The 27,191-nt window shown below is 42.1% G+C and overlaps 1 protein-coding gene across 2 annotated transcripts; it reads right to left on the bottom strand.

Annotated features, from left to right (window-relative positions):
- Positions 1 to 21,177: 21,177 nt before the first annotated feature.
- Positions 21,178 to 26,946, bottom strand: LOC109734633 (uncharacterized). 2 transcript variants are annotated; one of them, XM_040403530.3, is made up of 3 exons: positions 26,566 to 26,946; positions 26,089 to 26,385; positions 21,178 to 21,802 (listed from the first exon to the last, which is right to left on the bottom strand). In XM_040403530.3, exons 1-3 carry the CDS (start codon positions 26,868 to 26,870, stop codon positions 21,631 to 21,633), a joined length of 774 nt encoding a protein of 257 aa, XP_040259464.1. In that variant the 5' UTR covers positions 26,871 to 26,946; the 3' UTR covers positions 21,178 to 21,630. The 2 variants fall into 2 exon arrangements, with proteins under 2 accessions (XP_040259464.1, XP_020149424.1); XM_020293835.4 differs by having other exon boundaries at positions 26,089 to 26,400; positions 26,566 to 26,942.
- Positions 26,947 to 27,191: the final 245 nt, after the last annotated feature.

Below are 27,191 nucleotides of genomic sequence, written 5' to 3'. Positions count from 1 at the left end.
TGGACCACGTGGCACATGTGGTAACGTAAGCAATCCAAACTGAATGGTAAAAAAAAACAAAAAAAAAACTGAAGGCCATGAGCAGTCCAAATGAGATATACGTACGATATTTTGCGGGAAGAACCAACCCTATTCGGGAGCTCCTATTTGACGCTCACTCGTTGAACAGCACCAGGACGCATAGGGCCGACCCGACTGGGCCAGCCAGTGTCACCGTAGCTACCGGTTACTGCAGCGGTGGTCTTCTGAAAATGCGGATGTTTCTTGAAAAAGACGCGACAGTTTTTTTGTAAAAATTGAACATGATTGATATGCAAATTTGGTACGAGCAGTGGTGGCCTTTTTACAAAATTTTGAAGATTTTTAAAAATTTATGCATATTTTTATTAAAAAACAAGTATTTTATTTAAATATGAGTTGCTTTCATTTTTTAAAATTATGAAGTTTTGGGGAAAATATTCCATTTTAATGTTTTTTTTATCAGTTTTTGGTAACAAGAGCAATATTAATTCCATTTAATTTTTGGAAAAATACAAACAAACAAATGTTGAAGACTTTCTGGAAACATGGACAATTTTGAAAATGCGAACCATTTTAGAAATTTCAATTTTATCAAAAAACTTGTTCTTTTTAATTCTGAACATTTTTAACAACACTATATGTTTTTTTAAATGGGAACATTTTTGTAAATCTGAACATTCAAGAAAAGATAAACATTTTCTGGAAATCCGATAATTTTCTGAAAAATAGACATTTTGTAATTTTCAAACATTAAAAAAAACAGAAAAAGAGAAGAATCGAAGAAAACAAAGAATAAAATAAAAAATAGGAAAAACCTGTAAGAAAACAAGAGATAAATGAAAGGCATTTCAAAAACCATCTAGAAGGTTCCCAAAACCGGTAGAAAACCATAAAAACTAGCTAAATGGGTCCGCCCACTTAGAGAACTCGCCTCAATCACTAGTGCGAGAGGTCACCTACTGGACGTAGTGTGCGTCCAATAGGATTTGCCACACCACGTCCAGTAGGATTTGCCACCATATTCCTCTCGCAAATAAGGAAAAAAACAACCATTCAAACAAGCCGTCGGCCCAAACCACATATTTTGGGCCTCAAACTCGAAATATATATAAGAAATCGATCGCGAGAGCTCCTATTTGACGCTAGTTTCTTTTATGGACTTGTTAAGCTTTATTGGTCAATGTTCACTCGGATAAAAAAGGTAACGTGAATGCAACAGCCACACATGGTGACCCTGATCTGGCTAGTTAACGGACTTAGCAAGACTATGAGGTAGGTATATTGACTCTCTGCCTTCAGGACTAAACAAGCAACTAACAAAATTATTCCTTTATCCACTATCTCTCTTATAATCAAGTTGTGCCGGCCATATGTACCCTGCTTGATATCTTCTACTATTGATTTGGAATCACATGTGATCATGAAACTTGGTAAGCATCAACAAACACTCGTCCCTCTCTACATGCTAGCAGTTCCTGAGTTACCGGATCGGTAACACCTGGAAAAACCACTATTGATGATCCCAAGAACGCCCCCTACTGGTCTCGGCAAAGAGCAGAAGTTGTGCCAGAGAGACCCCCCATCTTTGCATATCCTACCATCGACGAATTCCAAGCTGTATTCCGGCCTCTAGCCGTCTCTTGTCTTTGTCCTGCAGCTGACGTTGGTGGTTTGATGCTCTCTAGCTCAGCAGTGTATCAATTGAGAAACATATTTGTTGATAAAGGGCTATGAAAAAATTCTTCATGAATAGCCTTTCTGCACGCTGTCCAAATAGCCCACATAGTCACAACAAGTTTGATGAAGCTTTTGTGAGGTACCTGTTGAGAAACGTAGCATGCAATTTCAAAAAAATTCCTACGATCACGCAAGATGTATCTAGGAGATGCATAGCAACGAGAGAGGGAGAGTGTGTCCTCGTACCCTCGTAGACCGAAAGCGAAAGCGTTAGTTTAACGCGGTTGATGTAGTCGAACGACTTCACGATTCAACCGATCAAGTACCAAACGTACGGCACCTCCGAGATCTGCACACGTTCAGCTCGATGACGTCCCTCGAACTCTTGATCCAACAGAGGGTCGAGGGAGAGTTTCGTTAGCACGACGGCGTGGTGACGGTGATGGTGATGTGATCCACGCAAGGCTTCGCCTAAGCACTACGTGAATATGACCGGAGGAGTAAACCGTGGAGGGAGACGCCGCACACGGCTTGGAACAATTGGTGTGTCTCCAAGTGGTGCCCTGCCCACGTATATAAAGGAGGGAGAGGAGGAGGCCGGCCACCAGAGGCGTGCCAAGGAGAGGGGAGTCCTACTAGGACTCCAGTCCTAGTAGGATTTGCCCCCCCCCCTTCTTTTTTCCTTCTCATGGAAGGGGAAAGAGGGAAGGGAGAGGGAAGAGGAGAAGGAAAGGGGGCGCGCCCCCTCCCCTAGTCCAATTCGGACTCCCTATGGGAGGGGGGTGCGACCACCCCTTGTGGGTTGCCTCCCCTCTCCCCTATGGCCCATGTAGGCCCATAACTTTCCCCGGGGGGTTCCGGTAACCTCCCAGTACTCCGAAAAATACCCGAAATGATCCGGAACTATTCCGGTGTCTGAATATTATCGTCCAATATATCAATATTTACCTCTCGACCATTTCGAGACTCCTCGTCATGTACGTGATCTCATCCGGGACTCTGAACAAACTTCGGTCACCAAAACACATAACTCATAATACAAATCGTCATCGAACATTAAGTGTGCGGCCCCTACGGGTTCGAGAACTATGTAGACATGACCGAGACACCTCTCCAGTCAATAACCAATAGCTGAACATAGATGCTCAAATTGGCTCCCACATATTCTACGAAGATCTTTATCGGTCAAACCGTAATGACAACATACGTTATTCCCTTTGTCATCGGTATGTTACTTGCCCGAGATTCGACCGTCGGTATCCTCATACCTAGTTAAATCTCGTTACCGGCAAGTCTCTTTACTCGTTCCGTAATGCATCATCCCACAACTAACTCCTTAGTCACATTTCTTGCAAGGTTTATTCTGATGTGCATTACCGAGAGGGCCCAGAGATACCTCTCCGATACTCGGAGTGACAAATCCTAATCTCGATCTATGCCAACCCAACAAAACACCTTCGGAGATACCTGTAGAGCATATTTATAATCACCCTTTTACGTTGTGACGTTTGATAGCACACAAGGTATTCCTCCGGTATTCGGGAGTTGCATAATCTCATAGTCAAAGGAATATGTATAAGTCATGAAGAAAGCAGTAGCAATAAAACTTAATAATCATTATGCTAAGCTAACGGATGGGTCTTGTCCATCACATCATTCTCCTAATGATGTGATCCCGTTCATCAAATGACTACACATGTCTATGGTCAGGAAACTTAACCATCTTTGATTAACGAGCTAGTCTAGTAGAGGCATACTAGGGACACTTTGTTTTGTCTATATATTCACACATGTATCAAGTTTCCGGTTAATACAATTCTAGCATGAATAATAGATATTTATCATGACATAAGGAAATATAAATAATAACTTTATTATTGCCTCTAGGGCAAATTTCCTTCAGTCTCCCACTTGCACTAGAGTCAATAATCTAGTTCACATCGCCATGTGATTTAACACCAATAGTTCACATCGCCATGTGACGAACACCCAAAGGGTTTACTAGAGTCAATAATCTAGTTCACATCGCTATGTGATTAACACCCAAAGAGTACTAAGGTGTGATCATGTTTTGCTTGTGAGAAAAGTTTAGTCAACGGGTCTGCCACATTCAGAGCCGTATGTATTTTGCAAATTTTCTATGTATACAATGCTCTGCATGGAGCTACTCTAGCTAATTGCTCCCACTTTCAATATGTATCCAGATTGAGACTCAGAGTCATCCGGATCGGTGTAAAAGCTTGCATCGACATAACTCTTTACGACGAACTCCTTATCACCTCCATAACCGAGAAATATTTCCTTAGTCCTCTTAGGTAACTAAGGATAACTTTGACCGCTATCCAGTGATCCACTCCTGGATCACTATCGCACCCCCTTGCCAAACTCATGGCAAGGTAAACAATAGGTCTGGTACACAGCATAACATACTTTATAGAACCTATGGCTGAAGCATAGGGAATGACTTTCATTCTCTTTCTATTTTCTGCCGTGGTCGCATACATCGGTAGGTATTATTTCCAACAAGTCAGTAGCTCGCTCCATTGTTCCGGAGAACGGTGTCTTAGTCATCTTGCCCATGAGGCATGGCTCGCAAGCATCAAATGATTCATAATAAAGTGATTCCAAAAGTCCATCTGCATGGAGTTTCTTCATGCGCTTTACACCAATATGACCTAAACGGCAGTGCCACAAGTATGTTAAACTATCATTATCAACTTTGCATCTTTTGGCATCAATATTATGAATATGTGTATCACTACGATCGAGATTCAATAAACCATTTACATTGGGCGTATGACCATAGAAGGTTTTATTCATGTAAACAGAACAACAATTATTCTTTGACTTAAATGAATAACCGTATTGCAATAAACATGATCAAATTATATTCATGCTCAACGCAAACACCAAATAACATTTATTTAGGTTCAACACTAATCCCGAAAGTATAGGGAGTGTGCGATGATGATCATATCAATCTTGGAACCACTTCCAACACACATCGTCACTTCATCCTTAACTAGTCTTTGTTCATTCTGCAACCCCCGTTTCGAGTTACTAATGTTAGCAACTGAACCGGTATCAAATACCCAAGGGTTGCAACGAACACTAGTAAAGTACACATCAATAATCTGTATATCAAATATACCTTTGTTCACTTTGCCATCCTTCTTATCCGCCAAATATTTGGGGTAGTTCCGCTTCTAGTGACCATTCCCTTTGCTGTAGAAGCACTCAGTTTTAGGCTTAGGTCCAGCTTTGGGCTTCTTCATGGGAGTGGCAACTTGCTTGCCATTCTTCTTGAAGTTCCCTTTCTTTCCCTTGCCCTTTTACTTGAAACTAGTGGTCTTGTCAACCATCAACACTTGATACTCTTTCTTGATTTCTACCTTCGCCAATTTTAGCATCGCGAAGAGCTCGGGAATCGTTTTCGTCATCCCTTGCACATTATAGTTCATCACGAAGTTCTAGTAGCTTGGTGATAGTGACTAGAGAACTCTGTCAATCACTATCTTATTTGGAAGATTAACCCCCACTTGATTCAAGCGATTGTAGTACTCAGCATTCTGAATACATGCTCACTGGTTGAGCTATTCTCCTCCATCTTGTAGGCAAAGTACTTGTCAGAGGACTCATACCTCTCGACATGGGCATGAGTCCGAAATACCAATTTCAACTCTTGGAACATCTCATATGGTCAGTGGCATTCAAAACGTCTATCAAGCCCCGATTCTAAGCCGTAAAGCATGGTGCACTAAACTATCAAGTAGTCATCATATCGAGCTTGCCAAACGTTCATAACGTCTGCATCTGCTCCTGCAATCGGTCTGTCACCTAGCGGTGCATCAAGGACATAATTCTTCTGTGCAGCAATGCGGATAATCCTCAGATCACGGACCCAGTCCGCATCATTGCTACTAACATCTTTCAACTTATTTTTCTCTAGGAACATATCAAAAAATAAACGGTGAGCTACATCGCGAGCTATTGATCTACAACATAATTTGCAAATACTATCAGGACTAAGTGCATGATAAATTAAAGTTCAATTAATCATATTACTTAAGAACTTCCACTTAGATAGACATCCCTCAAGTCATCTAAATGATCACGTGATCCAAATCAACTAAACCATGTCCGATCATCACGTGAGATGGAGTAGTTTTCAATGGTGAACATCTCTATGTTGATCATATCTACTATATGATTCACGCTCGACCTTTCGGTCTCCAGTGTTCCGAGGCCATGTCTGTACATGCTAGGCTCGTCAAGTTTAACCCGAGTATTCCGCACGTGCAAAACTGTCTTGCACCCGTTGTATGTGAATTTAGAGCTTATCACACCTGATCATCACGTGGTGTATCGGCACGACGAACTGTCGCAACGGTGCATACTCAGGGAGAACACTTATACCTTGAAATTTTTAGTAAGGGATCATCTTATAATGGTACCGCCATACTAAGCAAAATAAGATGCATAAAAGATAAACATCGCATGCAATCAAAATATGTGACATGATATGGCCATCATCATCTTGTGCCTTTGATCTCCATCTCCAAAGCACCATCATGATCTCCATCTGTAGGGGAACGCAGCAGAAAACAAAAAATTTCCGACCTACGCACCAGCCCAGGACCACTATGGAGACTGCATACATGGTTTGATCTTTTTCGTTACCGACTCGTAGCGCAGCGGGAAGTAGAGTCGATGACGATCGGCGGTGCAGATCCCCGCAGCTAGGATTTACAACCTCCCAACCGCGAGGATGTATACCCTCATCTGCTCCTCAGACAGCCCTCCGGGAGGCGGTCGAACAGCCCCCCAGACGGTGTCGCGGACAGCCCTTCGGGAGGACCTTCGAAACTCGAACGGTCACTCGGACAGCCCTTCGGGAGGACCTTCGAAACTCGGACGGTCACACGGACAGCCCTTCGGGAGGCACTCACGAACTAAGACCGAAACTACGATCTCTCTACAGAGTTGCACACATACGGTGTCATCTATCCGGCAGGGCTTCGCCGTCCAGAACTAGTTCCTGCCGGAACCCAGACAGCCTTACGGCTCTACGAAACTCTTTTCGTGGGAGGGAGAGAAGAAGCCAGATAATGCATGGCATGTGTATGAGAGCAAGGGATGATTGTGGAGGGCTGCCCCTCCACCTCTATTTATAGGAAATCCCAAGGGGGTAGGGTAGTTTCACAAAAAACCCAAAATGCACATGAATGAAGTCCTTCCACAAGGACCTAGGAGTGAAACCAAGGAACTAGAGGGTCCCCAAGGGGGGATACCCCATGTGGCCGGCCACACCCCCATGAGGGGCCCCAAAAATGGCTCCTATCCATCCATGTCATCCCCAAGATCTTTTGGAGCAAAGCCCCAAAAGGTGGCTTTCCATAAAGTAACCATAAAGCTGATTTTCACTATTCACGACGACATTTTTCAGCGTCTGATCGAACTGAAAATATTTATGTGGGCTAAGAACATTTCCAGTACCCACTAAAATGATTTTCAACGCGTTCCGAAACAATTCCGGTTTTAGTGATTTTCATCTGCGAAACGCATCTGAAGTGGCTCCGGCAGCTCCGGAACATTTCCGGTTTTTATCTCAGAAAATTCCAAAAAGCTTCCAGAATGATTCTGGCATCCTCCAAGAATTATCAGGCATGTGCCGAAACCAATTTGACTTAATGGTGTATCCCGAAACAACTTTTCGGTATCATCGAAACTTATCCGATGACCTCTCTCTGCGGTACGATTCCGCTGTCCGAAACTTTTCGGTGTCCGAAACTTTTTCGGTGATTTTCTCTCAGACTCCCTGTCTAGTATTCAGCAGATAGATGACCCTTAAGCGTGTGACCCTATAGGTTCGGTGAAGTATAGACATGACCCGGAACCCCTTCCGATCAATGATCAACATCGGAGCCGTGGACACCCATATTGACCCCTATACCCACACGAATAAATATTCGAGTGAACCTCCAGTTGCCGTGTGCTATTCCTGTTGCTTCGCGATATGTTACAAATACCCGAGGTGAGACGTGTTGGCATTCCCGTGGATCAACAACTTGTCCACTATGCTAGTTACCTCGTTACCGGTATTGTTCTCTTTTCTCGTTATCGTGTTCCGGCATCCCCGTGATCAAATCACAAAGTGTCTGGCCAGACGATGATGGATACCGTAACACCGAGAGGGCCCAGAGATATCTCTCCATCGTCGGAGGAGCAAATCCCAATCTTGAGCTATCAAGTTACTTGACACACTTTTCCGTGAACCCGTAAGCCGCCGTAATAGCCACCCATTTACGGATGACGTTTAACAAACCCCAAAGTTCATGAAGCAAGCATGAAGAAACTCGATACTCTCATGGTCTAAGGAATCATGCAAACGTTAACCATCTCTGTGTTATGTACCAATAAACTTGTGACGAATGAATCTCATAGCATAACATCAATCCGGGTCGATTCAACACAAATGTTCTCTTAACATTGTGCCCTCAAGGTTGCTGACATAGACATGCCCATGATCAGGAAAACATAACCATCATGCAACACTTGAGCTAGTCTTAGAGGCCAGACTAGGAATACATTTTACCGTTTATTATTCCACACGTGCATATGAGTCTTCCTCCGAGCCTCGTGGTTATTGCAGACTCGAGAACCATAGCAGTTATAGCATGGAACATAAACATAATTATGAACTCGGAGATAAATAATATCATTTATTATTGCCTCTAGGGCATATCTCCTACAGACTCCCACTTGCACTAGAGTCAATAATCTAGTTAATGCTAATGCACTTTACACCTGTGGCACACCGGTGTAAATATGCTTCGCTTGTGGTATAGCCTGCTGTCCAACGGATCTGACGACTTCAGTTCCGTGTGTATCATTGCATGTCCTCGTGTTTTCACGTTTTCAAAAAATTCATATTTTGTGTGGACTTGGCTTTGTATGTATGTGAATCACAGGTCAAACCTGGATTCCTCAGACTGAGTTTTGGAGCAACTACCTGCAGTAGTGTCCCATTGTCAAAAGCCATCTTGGAACTATACTAAGTTCATGAATGAACTATATGATTCAACATCTTCTTTGTCGCTTCTAAAGCGTCAACATACTTAGCCCTTGTTATAGAATTTGCCACAGTAACTAGTTTGAACAAATTCCAACTAACTGTGCCACCACAATGTGTGTTACACAAAACCCTTAACTTAAATCGAAAATCGCACGGTGAAAAGATGAAGACTATCGATGTAACATTTTACAACGAACTCTTCATGATCTCCGCTTGCAAGAAAACATATCATCAGTACTTACTCTAGTACTCAATGACATCTTTCACTGTTGTCCCACGATCAGTACTTTGATCACTTTAGTATCCATACTCGCAACACCATGGGAGTATCGGACATATCTGGTTGTTTTACATACCATGGAATACATGATTAATCCAAACACAAAAGTGTGTGGAATCTGCATCATGTATTTTACTCATCAGTGTTTTGGGACACCGAGTCTTGCAAAAACTCTTTCCATGTGACTTTGGCAAGAATCACTCCTTGGCGTTTTAAATGCTAAAAGGTTTTAGCATCTTGTCAATATGTATTCATTGCTTAGCCCCATTAGGTAAATCTATCTCCATAGATCATCATGCCTAATATTGAGGCTATTTAGCCTAAGCACTTCATCGAAAAACTATTTTCAAATGAAGTCCTAATTTGTGTCAAGAAATTTATTTCCAATTACCAATGTGCCAAGCACATAAGGTTTTTAGAAATATTATTACGCTCCCACTTACTTTCTTGAATTACAAGCATCTTCGTTACCCATTGATGAAGTCAAAACCCCTTTGACCATTTCATCAAAACCCGAAGATTCCAACTCCATTTTGCTCTCTTCTGTCCATTGCTGGAACTCTGAAGTTTGCATACCTACTAGCATCCTCTGGATCGACAAATTACTTTGGACTGTATCATATACAAGTCCTAGCTTTCATTTCCATTAGATGGAAATCCTTTTATCATCCATGTTTCATATCTCATGATTGAAATATGTATTAATTGCTAGTTCAACCCGAACCGACTTTAAGCATCGCTACGATGAAAACAACCTCATCGTAGTCAACTCTTGAACTTGTTATTCCAACAAGTCGAGCTTTATGGATAAAACATTTTATCCGTATCAGTTTTAAGTTCCATAAATATTCTTTAGACTCTAAGTCTTCCGAAAGGTGTATCAAGGTTTTAATCTTGAATCACTTATATGGAAACTAACTCGGGTTGTATTGGCATTTAGCCAATTCCGGAGTCAGGGCCCATCAATGCTTCCTTGTGTATCGTAGGTATAATGTTGTCTAACAACAATATCTCATTTGCGCACCTGAGAGGTTTGCACGAGCCTTGCCTACGTGGTTCAGCTGCAAGTTCGACCGAAGTTCATACATTTTATTGTAGAGACTTCCGTATCAGTCGCGGTAGGAAACTATGGAATTACTTCCAAGGTCTCTTTCCTTTGATCTGATGACGTAGATACTGTTTATCTCGTCGAGTTGCACTATTCTCCCACTCACCTTTTTGAAAGAACCATTCTCTTTAAAAGCACACCGTTTCGCGGCAAAACTATTTGCCTCGGTATAGTGAGGGAGGAATACCCAACATTTTGGTATAACCTACAAAGTAGCACTTGTCTGATTTGGAATAGGTTTGTAACCTTTTACACAAGCCCCATATTCCAAATGTTAAGAAAAGATATAACATGGTTGGGCGTACCATACCATGGCTTCATTTCAACAGACCCGATGTAGCTCTTTTCAGTGTAAAAACCGCAGTCTCTAAAGCATCACTTTAAAAGGGATAATGGCAAATTTATTTATGTCATCTTTCACCTTACCATGTCATAAATGGTTTGATTACATCTCCACAGACTTTCCACTTGCAGTGGTGTTCCGGGAGGTGCAAGTTATGAAACCCCTTTCACAACTCATCAGACATTCGCTAAACATGTAACTCAAATATTCCTTTGTGCAATCAAATTGCAGAAACATAATTTTCTTGTTACAATAACTTCTACTTCATTTTTGAGAACCTTTCGAATGATTTCAAAAGATCCAGACTTACGTCTCATCAAGTAAATACCCATATATCTACTTGAGTCATTTCTGAAGATAAATAAATCCACCACTAACAACACTTATCGGACTACACACATCAAATGTATGATCACTAATAAGTTTGTTGTTCGTTCCTTATGGCCTGTGAACGGTATTTTAGTCACTTCACTTTTTGGAGGAAAGTTGCAAGTGTCAGATGATTCAAAATCAAGAAGACTTCAAAATCCATCATAGTGGAATTTTCCATGCGGTTTCTCCAATGTGACCAAATGTAGTGCCACACTTGTGTGGTATTCTTTTAGTCTTGCGACATTTAGCGTCAGTGTTATGGATGTATCATATTACCATCAATATTCATAACATACATGCCATCTTGGATGGAAGCATGGCCCTTCATGTTATTCATAATACTTAACAACAATTGTTGTTTTTATGAACAACTCTTTTGCAACAAACATTGTGCAATGGGCTAGAGTGTATGAAACTCTAAAATGAATTATGAAAGTAAACCCAGAGGTATTGTATTATTATCAATATTCATAACATACATCTCATTCATAATGAAAGTATGGCCCTTGTGTTATTCATAACATCGAACATAAAAAGTTCTCTTATGAACAACCTTCTTGCAAGATACTTTATGCAATGGGATAGAGTTTGTAAAACTCTAAATGAATTATGAAAATAAATACAGACGGCAATACACCGATGGAAGGTATAGTAACATTTACTATGTTCCCTGTGTATACCTTAACTTCATTTCTAGCTAGTCTTTCAGGCCATAGTAGTTCTTACATCGAGTTGCAACAGAATGCAATCGAGCGGGCAATTTTGTGATGAACTCACAATACCCAAGAATTAGTGATTAACATGTTTAACCATAATTCGCAAGAACTATATCTTTGACCAGCCTTCTATACATCAAAAACTTGTATGACATTCATACATGAGCTGGATATTCCAGTCTTCTTTCCTTTTGCCTTTATACTTCTAACAGTTTAACTTTTAGTATTTCTCCTACTCTCAAAAGAAGCACCCAACTTAAGAGTGGCATTAGCCCCGGACTTCCTAGGTGTGTAAGTCATACTAACACCCTTTGGACACTTCCTTTCTCTTTAAGTTGTTGTTTTATTCACCTTTCATTATATGACAGGCGTTCTTCTGGATCCCTTTCCCAACAGTCAAATGCATAGTAAACACTTTTACTAATACTTGCAAACAAACATTGCTTTGTTTGTATCTGAAAATAATTTTCAGTTCCATGAATATCATATAACTATCCCAACTTTCGAAGTTTGGGTTTCATGGAAGCAAACATATTCCACTTGACTGTAACAGAATCCTAGCTTTTGGATCGAAGGACGAGAGTCACATGATCCATAGCATTAGCGGGAGGATACGGAAAGCATGCGATAGGACAATGTCCTTCTCGGCACTTTTGAGGACAATCCTCATATTACGTTACCAATCGTAAAGTTTTAACCAGATATTTAACAGCTATTCAATTTTAATAGGGAAGGTGGAAATGCGAGCCATTATTCTACAACTATTATGCAAGAAACACTTAGACAGTGTTCATAATTAATTACACTTAGAATTAAACATGTTAATTCAACAGTGCGCTCCCACTCAAATCAATATCTCTCACAATTAATTTTGAGTGATACAAGATCCAGACTTCAATTCATCGCCATAGAATCATCATCTCATAACGGGAATTTTAATCGGTAGGCCAACTTGCCGATCACATCTCTATGTGACTCTTGCTCATCTTTCGATGCGTGTGTTCCGAGCTCAGGACGATCCTGCCATGAACGTCAAGACAACCAAGTGATCTTGCTGCGAGGTCTGACCTCACCCACCTCACACTTCTCTAATCGTTCGTACCCATGCATCCATGGCGCACCCCGAAAAGATAGGTGCCGTGACGGTGCTACACTTGGGAGAACACTAACTACTTGATATTTTAAGTGAGAGATCACCCTAATAAAAGCGACTACCGCGCAATCAAGAAGGGTGCATCATAAGGGATAAACATCTCAGGCAATTCATAATAGCATGATATGGTATAGCCCTTTCTGACGGAGAAGTATTTCATTTCTTCGTCTTTGGCATTCGCGTCGGTGTTCACCTTCGCGAAGATTGCCACCACCTTGTCGATGCACCAGATAATATTGCTATCTCTATAGCTAACAAAATAATGCATTACAACAAGGTTGACACGCAGGTCATTAAAGTGCAATCATATGGCTCCAGCCATCATGCCGAATCATGACACGCAGGTCATGTTAATCAAATTACATCATATAGTCATCTCATACATAATCGAATTAGTATGAGCACTGCTATACCACATCACATGCACATCCTGCAAAACCAAGTTAGACGCCTCTAATAGGTTTATGCAAAATTTTATTTTACGTGGCTTCTAAGGTTTTGACTTAAACCGCAGCTACCAACGTTTTATCATCAAGTATGATTATTCAAGTTGCTAACATCTCGGGGTGTATGAAACACGGGATAATTAAATCTCGAGCCCCATACTAAACTTCATCATACGCATGACCCCCGTGCAGATCATATCTGCAATGCCCTTTCATCTGCGAATTTCATCTTTCTTTTGACTACGGCAGAACCCAAAGAACTGATAGCACTTCCATGATCAATCAGGATCACGGATTGCCAGAACTTTGTCAAATTCCACCATGTTGTCTCGAGATTGAGCAAACGCAAATTCTAGGGAAGCAACAAGAAGGTCGGGTAACAGATTTCATCTGTCACCCGCATAAATATTTTTCAGCAATAGATCTCATCTACTACCTAATTATATTATGCAATACCCATACATCTCCATGTATTCTAGATCAAAACCTGCATCTACGCATAGCACGGCTCTTGATGCCACTGTAGGGGAACGCAGCAGAAAACAAAAAATTTCCGACCTACGCACCAGCCCAGGACCACTATGGAGACTGCATACATGGTTTGATCTTTTTCGTTACCGACTCGTAGCGCAGCGGGAAGTAGAGTCGATGACGATCGGCGGTGCAGATCCCCGCAGCTAGGATTTACAACCTCCCAACCGCGAGGATGTATACCCTCATCTGCTCCTCAGACAGCCCTCCGGGAGGCGGTCGAACAGCCCCCCGGACGGTGTCGCGGACAGCCCTTCGGGAGGACCTTCGAAACTCGAACGGTCACTCGGACAGCCCTTCGGGAGGACCTTCGAAACTCGGACGGTCACACGGACAGCCCTTCGGGAGGCACTCACGAACTAAGACCGAAACTACGATCTCTCTACAGAGTTGCACACATACGGTGTCATCTATCCGGCAGGGCTTCGCCGTCCAGAACTAGTTCCTGCCGGAACCCAGACAGCCTTACGGCTCTACGAAACTCTTTTCGTGGGAGGGAGAGAAGAAGCCAGATAATGCATGGCATGTGTATGAGAGCAAGGGATGATTGTGGAGGGCTGCCCCTCCACCTCTATTTATAGGAAATCCCAAGGGGGTAGGGTAGTTTCACAAAATGCACATGAATGAAGTCCTTCCACAAGGACCTAGGAGTGAAACCAAGGAACTAGAGGGTCCCCAAGGGGGGATACCCCATGTGGCCGGCCACACCCCCATGAGGGGCCCCAAAAATGGCTCCTATCCATCCATGTCATCCCCAAGATCTTTTGGAGCAAAGCCCCAAAAGGTGGCTTTCCATAAAGTAACCATAAAGCTGATTTTCACTATTCACGACGACATTTTTCAGCGTCTGATCGAACTGAAAATATTTATGTGGGCTAAGAACATTTCCAGTACCCACTAAAATGATTTTCAACGCGTTCCGAAACAATTCCGGTTTTAGTGATTTTCATCTGCGAAACGCATCTGAAGTGGCTCCGGCAGCTCCGGAACATTTCCGGTTTTTATCTCAGAAAATTCCAAAAAGCTTCCAGAATGATTCTGGCATCCTCCAAGAATTATCAGGCATGTGCCGAAACCAATTTGACTTAATGGTGTATCCCGAAACAACTTTTCGGTATCATCGAAACTTATCCGATGACCTCTCTCTGCGGTACGATTCCGCTGTCCGAAACTTTTCGGTGTCCGAAACTTTTTCGGTGATTTTCTCTCAGACTCCCTGTCTAGTATTCAGCAGATAGATGACCCTTAAGCGTGTGACCCTATAGGTTCGGTGAAGTATAGACATGACCCGGAACCCCTTCCGATCAATGATCAACATCGGAGCCGTGGACACCCATATTGACCCCTATACCCACACGAATAAATATTCGAGTGAACCTCCAGTTGCCGTGTGCTATTCCTGTTGCTTCGCGATATGTTACAAATACCCGAGGTGAGACGTGTTGGCATTCCCGTGGATCAACAACTTGTCCACTATGCTAGTTACCTCGTTACCGGTATTGTTCTCTTTTCTCGTTATCGTGTTCCGGCATCCCCGTGATCAAATCACAAAGTGTCTGGCCAGACGATGATGGATACCGTAACACCGAGAGGGCCCAGAGATATCTCTCCATCGTCGGAGGAGCAAATCCCAATCTTGAGCTATCAAGTTACTTGACACACTTTTCCGTGAACCCGTAAGCCGCCGTAATAGCCACCCATTTACGGATGACGTTTAACAAACCCCAAAGTTCATGAAGCAAGCATGAAGAAACTCGATACTCTCATGGTCTAAGGAATCATGCAAACGTTAACCATCTCTGTGTTATGTACCAATAAACTTGTGACGAATGAATCTCATAGCATAACATCAATCCGGGTCGATTCAACACAAATGTTCTCTTAACATTGTGCCCTCAAGGTTGCTGACATAGACATGCCCATGATCAGGAAAACATAACCATCATGCAACACTTGAGCTAGTCTTAGAGGCCAGACTAGGAATACATTTTACCGTTTATTATTCCACACGTGCATATGAGTCTTCCTCCGAGCCTCGTGGTTATTGCAGACTCGAGAACCATAGCAGTTATAGCATGGAACATAAACATAATTATGAACTCGGAGATAAATAATATCATTTATTATTGCCTCTAGGGCATATCTCCTACACCATCGTTACCGGCTTGACAACTTGATCTCCATCATAGCGTCGTGGTCGTCTCGCCAACTATTGCTTCTACAACTATCTCTAACGCATAGTGATAAAGTAAAGCAATTACATGGCGTGTGCATCTCATACAATAAAGCAACAACCATAAGGCTCCTGTCAGTTGCCGATAACTTTTACAAAACATGATCATCTCATACATCAACATATATCACATCATGTCTTGACCATATCACATCACAACATGCCCTGCAAAAACAAGTTAGACGTCCTCTACTTTGTTGTTGCAAGTTTTACGTGGCTGCTACGGGCTTCTAGTAAGAACCGTTCTTACCTACGCATCAAAACCGAAACAATGTTTCGTCAAGTTTGTTGTTTTAACCGTCAACAAGGATCGGCCGTAGTCAAATTCGATTCAACTAAAATTGGAGAAACAGACACCCGCCAACCACCTTTTTGCAAAACAAGTTGCATGTCTGTCGGTGGAACCGGTCTCATGAAGGCGGTCATGTAAGGTTGGTCCGGGCCGCTTCATCCAACAATACTGCCGAATCAAAATAAGACGTTGTTGGTAAGCAGTATGACTATCATCGTCCACAACTCTTTGTGTTCTACTCGTGCATATCATCTACGCATAGTCCTGGCTCTGACACCATTGTTGGGAAACGTAGCATGCAATTTCAAAAAATTTCCTACGATCACGCAAGATCTATCTAGGAGATGCATAACAACGAGAGGGGGAGAGTGTGTCCACGTACTCTCGTAGACCGAAAGCAGAAGCGTTAGTTTAACGTGGTTGATGTAGTCGAACATTTTCATGATTCAACCAATCAAGTACCGACGTACGACACCTCCGAGTTCTGCACACGTTCAGCTCGATGACGTCCCTCGAACTCTTGATCCAACAGAGGGTCGAGGGAGAGTTTCGTCAACACGATGACGTGGTGACGGTGATGGTGATGTGATTCGCGCAGGGCTTCGCCTAAGCACTACGTGAATATGACCGGAGGAGTAAACCATGGAGGGAGACGCCGCACACGGCTTGGAACAATTGGTGTGTCTCCAAGGGGTGCCCTGCCCACGTATATAAAGGAGGGAGAGGAGGATGCCGGCCACCAGGGGCGCGCCAAGGAGAGGGGAGTCCTACTAGGACTATAGTCCTAGTAGGATTCAACCCCCCTTCTTTTTTCCTTCTCATGGAGGGGGGAAGAGGGAAGGGAGAGGGAAGAGGAGAAGGAAAGGGGGGGCGCGCCCCCTCCCCTAGTCCAATTCGGACTCCCTATGGGAGGGGGGCGCAGCCATCCCTTGTGGGCTGCCTCCCCTCTCCCCTATGGCCCATGTAGGCCCATTACTTTCCCCGGAGGGTTCCGGTAACCTCCCGGTACTCCGAAAAATACCCGAAACGATCCGGAACTATTCCGGTGTCCGAATATTATCGTCCAATATATCAATCTTTACCTCCCGACCATTTGGAGACTCCTCGTCATGTCTGTGATCTCATCCAGGACTCCGAACAAACTCATAATAGAAGTCGTCATCGAACGTTAAGCTTGCGGACCCTACGGGTTCAAGAACTATGTAGACATGACCGAGACACCTCTCCGGTCAATAACCAATAGCGAAACCTGGATGCTCATATTGGCTCCCACATATTCTACGAAGATCTTTATCGGTCAAACTGTAATGACAACATACGTTATTCGCTTTGTCATCGGTATGTTACTTGCCCGAGATTCGATCGTCGGTATCCTCATACCTAGTTCAATCTCGTTACCGGCAAGTCTCTTTACTCGTTCCGTAATGCATCATCCCGCAACTAACTCATTAGTCACATTGCTTGCAAGGCTTATTCTGATGTGCATTACCGAGAGGGCCCAGAGATACCTCTTCGATACTCGGAGTGAAAAATCCTAATCTTGATCTATGCCAACCCAACAAAACACCTTCGAAGATACCTGTAGAGCAGCTTTATAATAACCTTTTACGTTGTGACGTTTGATAGCACACAAGGTATTCCTTCGGTATTCGGGAGTTGCATAATATCATAGTCGAAGGAATATGTATAAGTCATGAAGAAAGCAGTAGAAATAAAACTTAACGATCATTATGCTAAGCTAACGGATGGGTCTTGTCCATCACATCATTCTCCTAATGATGTGATCCCGTTCATCAAATGACAACACATGTCTATGGTTAGGAAACTTAACCATCTTTGATTAACGAGCTAGTCTAGTAGAGGCATACTAGGGACACTTTGTTTTGTCTATATATTCACACATGTATCAAGTTTCTGGTTAATACAATTCTAGCATGAATAATAGATATTTATCATGACATAAGGAAATATAAATAACAACTTTATTATTGCCTCTAGGGCATATTTCCTTCAGTCTCCCACTTGCACTAGAGTCAATAATCTAGTTTACATCGCCATGTGATTTAACACCAATAGTTCACATCGCCATATGACCAACACCCAAAGGGTTTACTAGAGTCAATAATCTAGTTCACATCGCTATGTGATTAACACTCAAAGAGTACTAAGGTGTGATCATGTTTTGCTTGTGAGAAAAGTTTAGTCAACGGGTCTGCCACATTCAGAGCCGTATGTATTTTGCAAATTTTCTATGTATACAATGCTCTGCATGGAGCTACTCTAGCTAATTGCTCCCACTTTCAATATGTATCCAGATTGAGACTCAGAGTCATCCGGATTGGTGTAAAAGTTTGCATCGACGTAACTCTTTACGACGAACTCTTTATCACCTCAGTAACCGAGAAATATTTCCTTAGTCCTCTTAGGTAACTAAGGATAACTTTGACCGCTGTCCAGTGATCCACTCCTGGATCACTATCGCACCCCCTTGCCAAACTCATGGCAAGGTACACAATAGGTCTGGTACACAACATAACATACTTTATAGAACCTATGGCTGAAGCATAGGGAATGACTTTCATTCTCTTTCTATTTTCTGCCGTGGTCGGGTTCTGAGTCTTACTCAACTTTACACCTTGACATACAGACAAGAACTCCTTCTTTGACTGTTCCATTTTGAACTACTTCAAAATCTTGTCAAGGTATGTACTCATTGAAAAATCTTATCAAGCATCTTGATCTATCTCTATAGATCTTGATGCCCAATATGTAAGCAGCTTCACTAAGGTCTTTCTTTTGAAAAAATCCTTTCAAACACTTCTTTATGCTTTACAGAAAATTCTACATCATTTTCGATCAACAATATGTCATTCACTACACTTATCAGAAAGGCTGTAGTGCTCCCACTCACTTTCTTGTAAATACAGGCTTCACCGCAAGTCTGTATAAAACTATATGCCTTGATCAATCCATCAAAGCGTATATTCCAACTCCGAGATGTTTGCACCAGTCCATAGATGGATCGCTGGAGCTTGCACATTTTGTTAGCAACTTTAGGATTGACAAAACTTTCTGGTTGCATCATATACAACTCTTCTTTAAGAAATCCATTAAGGAATGCAGTTTTGACATCCATTTGCCAGATATCATACTCATAAAATGTGGCAATTTCTAACATGATTCGGACAGATTTAAGCATCGCTGCGGGTGAGAAGTGTAGCTAGCACTTCAACAGACGGTAGCATTTTATTTTCTAGTGTATCCTTGGTAGTTGTTTTTTGGCAGAAAATGAAAATAAACTTTTTTTAAGTATAGTTTTCTAAATGACAACTCTAACGCACAATTTTTTTAGTAGATATAAAAGTTTTTTTTGAAAATGCGATTTGTTTTAAAACACAAAGATTTTTTTAAAATCCTAATCTTTTTCGAAATGATGAACATTTGAAAAAACGTGAACAAGTGTTGAAATCACAAAAACTTTTTGAGATTCTGAACAATTTTTTAAAACATGAACATTTTGTTGATAAAAGGCAAACATTTCTTGAATTTCCTTTTTTGAAAAACAGAATTTTTTGGTGAAATGTGAACATTATTTTGAAAAGAATATTTGTTTGAAATTCCTTTCATTTTTGGAAAATGTAATTGTTTTCGAAAAAACGTGAACGATTTTGGAACCACGGACGTTTTTTGTAAAAAGGGGAACATTTTCCAAATTTATGAAAATATTAAAACATGACCTGTTTGAAATTCTTAATATTTAAATACCTAAACATATTTTGAAATTCCGAACACAATTTGAAAACAAGAACATTATTTGAAAATTCCCAAACAATTTTCAAGTTTCAAATACTTTTTTAGAAATGGGATTTTTGAAACAGAAACAAAGAAAAGTTAAAAGGAAAAATATAAAAGAAAAGGAAAACCAAAGAAAACAGGCAAAGAAACAACAGAAAAAGTGTTTTATATATAGCCGGAGCTGAACCGAGCCCAAACTTTCAGAAAGGTTCCCCAAATCAGCAAAAGTTTAAAAGCTAAAATAGGCTGGGCCAGCTAAAGTAGCTCACTCATCATCTGTGTGTTTTGGCGGCATTTTGCCCCAATGAGCTGCGTATTGGACTAAAAAAAAGCTGCTTCTTCCTGGGAAAAAAGCTGCGCATTGGATTCACGACATATCGCCCCCTTCTCCCTGAAACTGCCAAACCTTCTTTTTAGCAAAGCCAAAACTTTGCAAAAACGACTACCTAGGCCGTCCTACCAGAGTTCCTTTGCCGCCCCACCCCCTCCCCCCGCGAGAAAAACGATGTGATTCCCTTTTTGTCCCCAGCAAATGTATGTTGTTCACTCCCCCAAAAAAACAGCTTAGAAATGATATTTTGCAGATTTAAAAATATTTATGAATTCAAAATCATGTGCGGGAATTTAGAAATGTTTTTGAAGTAAAAAAATCATGAATTCTAGAGATTTAATAAATTCATATAATGTTCATATTTTACAAAAATAATGAATTTAAACATAGTTCATGAATTTTTAAATTATTCACAAAATAGAAAATGTTAATAGTAAAACGAACTGCTGGCTATATGATGCTGGCATGCCATCTATAGTCATCACTTATGGTCACTCATACAACAAAGTTTGCTATAAGAGTAATACTGAAGTACTTTTTTCCACCTTCTCTTTGTCACTTTCTACGTATTTATTGTATCTGCCTAATAACACACGTATAGATAGACTCTTGCGTGAGAGTACACTCCGCTTTTTTATATCTTTCTCATCCACAAAGGGAAAATTGTCATGTAAGTGAGCTAAGCTTTACGCTCGTTGCTCAAAGTTGGTGTCGGTTTTGGAACTTGGGCCTATTTTTTTCTTTTTGAAATAAGCGACTTTTGGAATAAGAAATTCTCACTAAGTAATTCAGAACCCACAAGAATCTAGGAAAAAAAAACCTCTTCCGACAATGATTTCAGCAGGAAGCCAGGAACCTACACCATGGTATACATACAAGCACACACAAAAGACAGACACCGCAAGTTACGCTGGCTGCCATGTCTACCTTTCCACGTTTTCTTCACCAGATCCCAGGTAGCCTGAGGCTTCACCCCGCCGCCGCCGCCGCCGCCGCCGCCACCACCAGAGCCCCAACACCAGCAGATAACCTCGTCGGGCATAACGTACGTCTTTATTCCCGCTAGCTACAGCTTAATCACTGTACGTAGGTACCAACAATCACTGTACGTACGTACGTACTCACCAGACCAGCCTGACTATACAACAACAACAGCACTACAGTACAGTAAAAGCACACATGCATGGAGCGTTCGTTCGTGGGTGGGTGGCCTGGCCCTAGCCGGCTGCACGCGGCTGGGCAGTGCAGCGCGTGCTGCTACCAGATGAAGCTCATCTCGGCGCTGGCGCGCGCGGCGTCGTCGTCGTCGCGGGAGGGGGAGTGGACGTGCCGCCCCTCGTAGGTGGTGATCACCATGCGCGGGTCCTCCGCCAGCCGCTCCACCCGCTTCTTCACCCGGCACTTGTCCTGCGTGCACCGGTAGTAGCTCCTGCGTCCACAACACACAACATCGTCATCATCAGCTGAGTTTTCTACTACGCCATTTCTTTACAAATCGTTAGGCTCGCCATGTTTGCTCACTGCTAGCTAGAATAGAAAACAACACACTGTTCTTAAATATAAGACGTTATGGCAGTTCAAGAGGTAGCACATCACAAGCGGGCATATGCATGGTACTTCATATTATTCTGCATTTTGTGAATATTCAGAGAGGTGTAGACACGCAGTAGGTGAAGTACCGATGCTGGAAGAAACCCTCAATCATGGCCTGACAACACAACACATGGAAAGAAAGAAATAATATACCGATGGATGGAGATGATAAAAATTCCAGGGCCAGCTACTCTGCAGCTATCATTCCTCGTCTCACCCCGAGGGCAAGGGGCATAGATTGACAAAGATGTGGTAATAATTGCCGAGTACAAAAAATCTTGGGCCCTTTGCAAAGGCTCAAATCCACCCTTTCATCATCATCATCCCTCCCAGGGCCGGCCCCCTTTACCAAACAGTAGAGATTCCCCCTCTCCCACAGCCAGCCAGATCAAAGCACGTATATAACTGAACTAACACAGATTAACACGCAGAAACACAAAATAAAGATTCAAAACACTTGTTGAATACAGGAACAATCAGTGAGGGGTCAGATCGATCGTGGTAGCTAGGCATGTCACCCGCTTAATAATTACTTCCTTCGTCCCAAAACATAAGATCATTTTTGACACTATCAGAGAGTAGACAATTAACACTAGGATGTGGCCATCCACGGTGGGAGCTGTCTGATCAACGTGAAAACCAAGGGTGAAACTTCTTTGCCAAGTGACCCGATTCTTTTTTAATGAACAACCATGGCTCCGGGTGGTTTACTGGTACATATAGCATGGTGGCTTGCCGACCAGATTGTGTTTTTTTTTTCAGGATCTTGGTTGCTCCATCTATGGGCTCTCTGCCTCTGCACTGACTAACTAATGCTAATGCACTTCCCTTAAAGAAACTAATACTAATGCACAGCCATTTGCCATATCGTGTATCAGATCGGTTTGATGGTCCTGTTTTTTTTCTCTCCGAAAATCATCTGTTTATTTTCCGGAATGATAAGATCCGGACGTCAAATTTTTGATCATGGCAAATCGAACACTTTTTATGGCAACTTTAGTTGACGCGAGGACGACAAGTTTAGTTGGCAAGCACGTCAATTTTCTGACAAAAATTAAACAAAGGGCAAATTTGTCATGGTTGCCAACTAAACTTGCCATAGTCAAATCCCGAATGTTCGGGACTTAACTTATCGACATCCTTATTTTTTGGTACTTGGACTGTTGTATACCGTTCTAAGTTCTAAGCTGCTAGTAGCTAGAAACTAGCTCGGGAGATTCCCTGAGAATGAGGAGGGATGATTGCCAGGAAGGATTCGCCGGTTGATTGGAAAAGCCATGATGCTGCGGTGGTGTGTGAGCCAGAGATCGACCATGCCATAGGGTTGGGTTGGGTCTCTGAGTGGCATCATTGCACGGCGGGCCTAATCAGATTGGACTGGATGCTTGTCCCGTGCTAGCTGTGGGTCAATGCTTTTTCACACTGCCTGTGCCATGATCACCACCACACATGCATCGATCACACATGCATCGACTGGTCGATCAGTAGATTCACACACGCGCGCGCACACAAACACGCACGTATAGTTGTCATTTAGACACCGAGAGGAGATATATTGGGGTATCATGCCATGCATGCATGCCACAACACAACCTAGTAAGGTGGTTAATTGCACCTACAAAATTAAGGTGGCTAGTTTTAAAACATACATGGAAATCTTATTCAGAGTAACAACATGTAACCTTTTCTTCTAGCTAACAATAATAATAGAAATGCATGGAAAACTAGTCATTTATTTTGTTTGTCGCGATGGCTCACGCATGGATGAGTGAACGTTAGTGGAACTATTAGATGGTGCAATGAGCATCCGACCTACTTGTAGTTAGGATGCGACTCGATCGATGGTCGTTTTCTCTACACGTACTCTTGGACGTCCCCACAACATAAAATGGACTAGCCCATCAAAGAAATTAAGCAAAGAACAAGCTAGGTTACCATCTGACCTAATCCAAATGACATGCAAATAAAGAGCTATCACTAGATTAGATTAGAACAGCAAGCACGACCTAGAAAAATAACAAAGGCTTAGGATCATGTTTCGTACCTTTGTGTATGGGCAAGCTATAGCTAGCTAGATAGATAGACATATATACGTGTGCTAATTAAGTTGTGTAGATATGCATTTAGGGTTCAATTTAGGAGGTGTGTAGAGAGACAACAAGGGGACCAGACATAACAAAGCCATCTTAGGACCAGCTAGCTTTGCAAACACTTTTTTCCTTAGCTTTTGTCATTCCATGACTGGAACTTTAGCAAAAGTTAACTACTGTACGAGTGCACAAAAGTTTTGTGAGAATTGGCTCTCTGTTCCCTGCAGCAGTGGAACACGAGCTACATGTAAAGTGAGCTTTTACTTTCTTCATGCCAGAATCTCTTAGCTTACATGCATTTTTCTTCATGTTAAATTTCAATAATATTCACTAAATTATGGTGAATGCCATAAAGTTCTGCTCCGGGACAATTTTATAACTTATGCCAACTGAATTAGATAGTAAATATAATACATAATTCAAGGGATGCACTTCAATCAGTAGGCCAAGATAACATAAGCCTTAAATATATCAAGAGCATCAAACTTACTAAATACACATTACACAAAACTGTACTTCAACACCTTTTTTCATTTTTTTTCACCAATGGGTTTACTATAAAAATGAAACTAATGTTGTTTATATGCTTTCCCTTCTAGAACACCATGACAGGCTTGTCTAGAAATCAAATATGAACTTCATCCATTTTGAAAAGAAAAAACATGAACTCCATTAACTCTATAAGTCTGTTAGACCCCAAATGAGGATGATATTGTATCCAGAACATTTTGTATGCCTCTCAAAGCAAGTTTTAGGCCCCGTTTCTCCAAAGGAAAAGCATAGGAATTTTGGAGGTTAGAATTCCTATAGGAAATTTTCCTTTGGTGTTATTTGGAACAAAGGAATTGCTATCCTACATTCCTTCAAAACTTCTATGGAATGGGCTATTCTGTGGAAATTTTGGACGAAACCAAACATGAGGTCCTACCTCATGGTTTCTTCTCTTTCTGTCTACAGGTTATGTGATTTTCATACCTGACAGCCAAATAACAGTTTTGCACTTTTCCTGTGGTTTTGTTCGCTTTAGGAATCAATGTATATTCATACTCTTCGAATTCATTGTTCCAAAAGGGGCCTTAACTAATGAAGTATTCAAACTAATTAGCTTCACTAAATTGATCACAATATGTCGCCGATAATCAAGCTTTAGTTATTGCTTCAAGATACCCATAGTACACTTCTGGTAAAGCATGAATGAATATATACTTACTAACACGGGGGAGATTAGCGTGCAACAACACATGAATGCCTAGAATTAAAAGAATGGAATTACCCATGAAGAAAGCCTAGTTCATAACTTCATATGCATTAGGCTAACCCTAGCAAGCGGCTTGTCTCTCCATAGTAGCAAGATAAAGAGAGGTTATAATATTTTCCCAATATTGTTTTTAGCATTTCATCATTTTCTAGTGCCCTTCGATGTAATAATACATTAACACGTGAAATTTGCTAATAAAAAAACAGTTCCAAAATGTGCTGTATGGAGATTTGTTTGGAAATTATATGGGGTTTAAAGTTTTAAAACAGCGAAAACAGTACTTCGAAGAAAATTTTAGTTCATACATATAATGCGCATGCACTAAACCTATTTATGCTTGACATATTACATCCTGGATAATTTTTTGAGCATAAATTACTTTGGTCTATCTAGATTATATAGTTTTTTTAGGGATAGATTATAGAGTTTGCAAGTGGAAATAACCCCCCAAAAAACTGCAATCCATGTTTTGTTAAATGGAAACAAAATCCATAGTACTTAACTGATAAACCTAATTAGTCAAGTTGTCACTTCTGATGAGTGGTACACCAAATTGGACATCAAAAACAAAATATCGTGAGATCTATATAATCTAGATATACCGCGAACCCCCATTGATTTTTTGATAAAAAACATTTCATTGAATTTCATTTCATGAGATTTCAGTTTGATGAGGCAGTTGCTTCATAAAATCGTACACATGCACATATGTAGCGTATGCATATGTGCGTCACGTCGAGGGTTCGAGGGGCTATATCGATGTACAGTACGTACCGTGGGTGCTGCGTGTTCTTGACGACCTTCTGGCCGTACTTGCGCCACTTGTAGCCGTCGTCAAGCACGTCGACGTCGCTCATGGTCTTGAAGCAGAACCTCGGCTCCCGCACCTTCCGCCGCGCCTTCGCCCCTCCTCCCCCCGCCGCCTTCTTCATCCTCACCGCGCCGACCCCCATCCCCGCAGCCGCTGACGACGACCCATGTGACCGTTCACCACCTCCACTTCCGCCGGCCGCCGCGCTGTTAATCCCCATGCCTGCCACCGCGCCCTTCCCCCTCTGCCTTTCTCGATCACTTTCCTCGCAAGACCTAACAGGAATATGAGCATATCAAACATGTAGATGGTAGAGAGAGAGAGAGGGAGAGAGAGAGAGAGAGAGAGGGAGAGAGAGAGAGAGAGAGAGAGAGAGAGAGAGAGAGAGAGAGAGAGAGAGAGAGAGAGAGAGAGAGAGAGAGAAGCGAATCGATTACTACCATGGATGTGGAGGGGATGACCTTGGAGGATGGATGGCTCCGGCATGACCATGGATGTGGTGAAGTGTGGGAGCGGCGGGGATGGTGGTGGAGGAGGAAGTGGTGGTGGTTGGGTGGTCTAGTACGAGGGGGCTGTAACCTAGGAGGCCATGGTGGTGGGAGAGGCCGCCGTTCAGAGGAGGATCGGAGGGCTGGAAGCTGAAGGTTATGGAGGTCGCGGTGCCGCCGGCCGTCGTTGCGCCCGTGGAGGCTGCTTGGCCGTGGGCCAGCGCCATCGCCGCTCCCCCTGGTGATGGGAACATCATGTCGATCTCTTTATCTCTCTAGCTTTGCTGTGCTTGAGCGTTTGCTTGTGTTGTGGACTTGTGGTAATATACTGATGTCGTCGTAGGGACTTAGGGCCGACGACTGACGGGGAATGATTTGGTGAAGGGTTTACTATCTTATCTTAAGAATCATTTTATTTCTGTCTATGGCATTATTTAGGTAATTATAGGCCTGACTAGGCATTAGTCACACAGATGGACCGTTTGATCTTGGTGGCACGGTTAAAATTGATGTTACCCATGATGATTGAAAAATGTGAATCTCAAGGCAATTCTGGTGGCTAAGCCGAGGTGTAAAAA

This window comes from Aegilops tauschii, chromosome 3 (genome assembly GCF_002575655.3).
Source record: "Aegilops tauschii subsp. strangulata cultivar AL8/78 chromosome 3, Aet v6.0, whole genome shotgun sequence".
NCBI lineage: Eukaryota > Viridiplantae > Streptophyta > Magnoliopsida > Poales > Poaceae > Aegilops > Aegilops tauschii.
Note: the sequence above shows the minus strand (reverse complement) of the source record. Positions and strands in the feature narration are given on the sequence as shown.